At 48.1% G+C, this 640-nt stretch overlaps 1 protein-coding gene across 1 annotated transcript; it reads left to right on the top strand.

The window, feature by feature from the left end:
* Window positions 1-4: 4 nt before the first annotated feature.
* Window positions 5-632, top strand: LOC107577963 (heat shock protein HSP 90-alpha A2-like; the record flags this gene model as incomplete). Its single annotated transcript, XM_016263980.1, has 3 exons — window positions 5-46; window positions 150-356; window positions 440-632. Coding segments are annotated over 3 exons (432 nt in total), but the record flags the coding sequence as incomplete, so codon positions are not given.
* Between the last annotated feature and the right edge of the window lie 8 nt (window positions 633-640).

The raw sequence follows: 640 nt of genomic DNA, 5'->3' as shown, positions 1-640 counted from the left end.
CAACAAAGAGATCTTCCTCAGGGAGCTCATCTCCAACGCCTCTGATGTAAGCCCAATGATAGACTGTTTTTAATAGTGTCATATATTGCTAGCTCTAGCAATAGGATGATATAGTTCCTGCGATCAGCCTGGTTTTCCCCACTCGACAGGCTCTTGACAAAATCAGATATGAGAGCTTGACGGATCCCACCAAACTGGACAGCGGCAAGGACCTGAAGATCGAAATCATCCCCAACGTTCATGAACGCACTCTTACCCTCATCGACACCGGTATTGGAATGACCAAAGCCGATCTCATCAACAACTTGGGTACCATCGCCAAGTCCGGGACAAAGGCCTTCATGGAGGCTCTGCAGGTGATGCGTCTGCTAGTTTTGGCATGCTTATCAACATTTCTCCATTGAATTTAGTCTCTAACGATTCCTGTTCATCTCTCCAGGCTGGTGCAGATATCTCCATGATCGGGCAGTTTGGTGTGGGCTTCTACTCCGCCTACCTGGTGGCTGAAAAGGTCACGGTCATCACTAAACACAACGATGACGAGCAGTACGCTTGGGAGTCATCTGCTGGCGGCTCTTTCACAGTCAAGGTGGACCATGGTACGTTACAAACTCATTTTTGATTCAGGGGTGTGTGATAT

This window comes from Sinocyclocheilus grahami, unplaced genomic scaffold (assembly GCF_001515645.1).
Source record: "Sinocyclocheilus grahami isolate Dianchi unplaced genomic scaffold, SAMN03320097.WGS_v1.1 scaffold8042.1, whole genome shotgun sequence".
NCBI lineage: Eukaryota > Metazoa > Chordata > Actinopteri > Cypriniformes > Cyprinidae > Sinocyclocheilus > Sinocyclocheilus grahami.
This window is presented reverse-complemented; position numbering and strand designations above follow the sequence as displayed.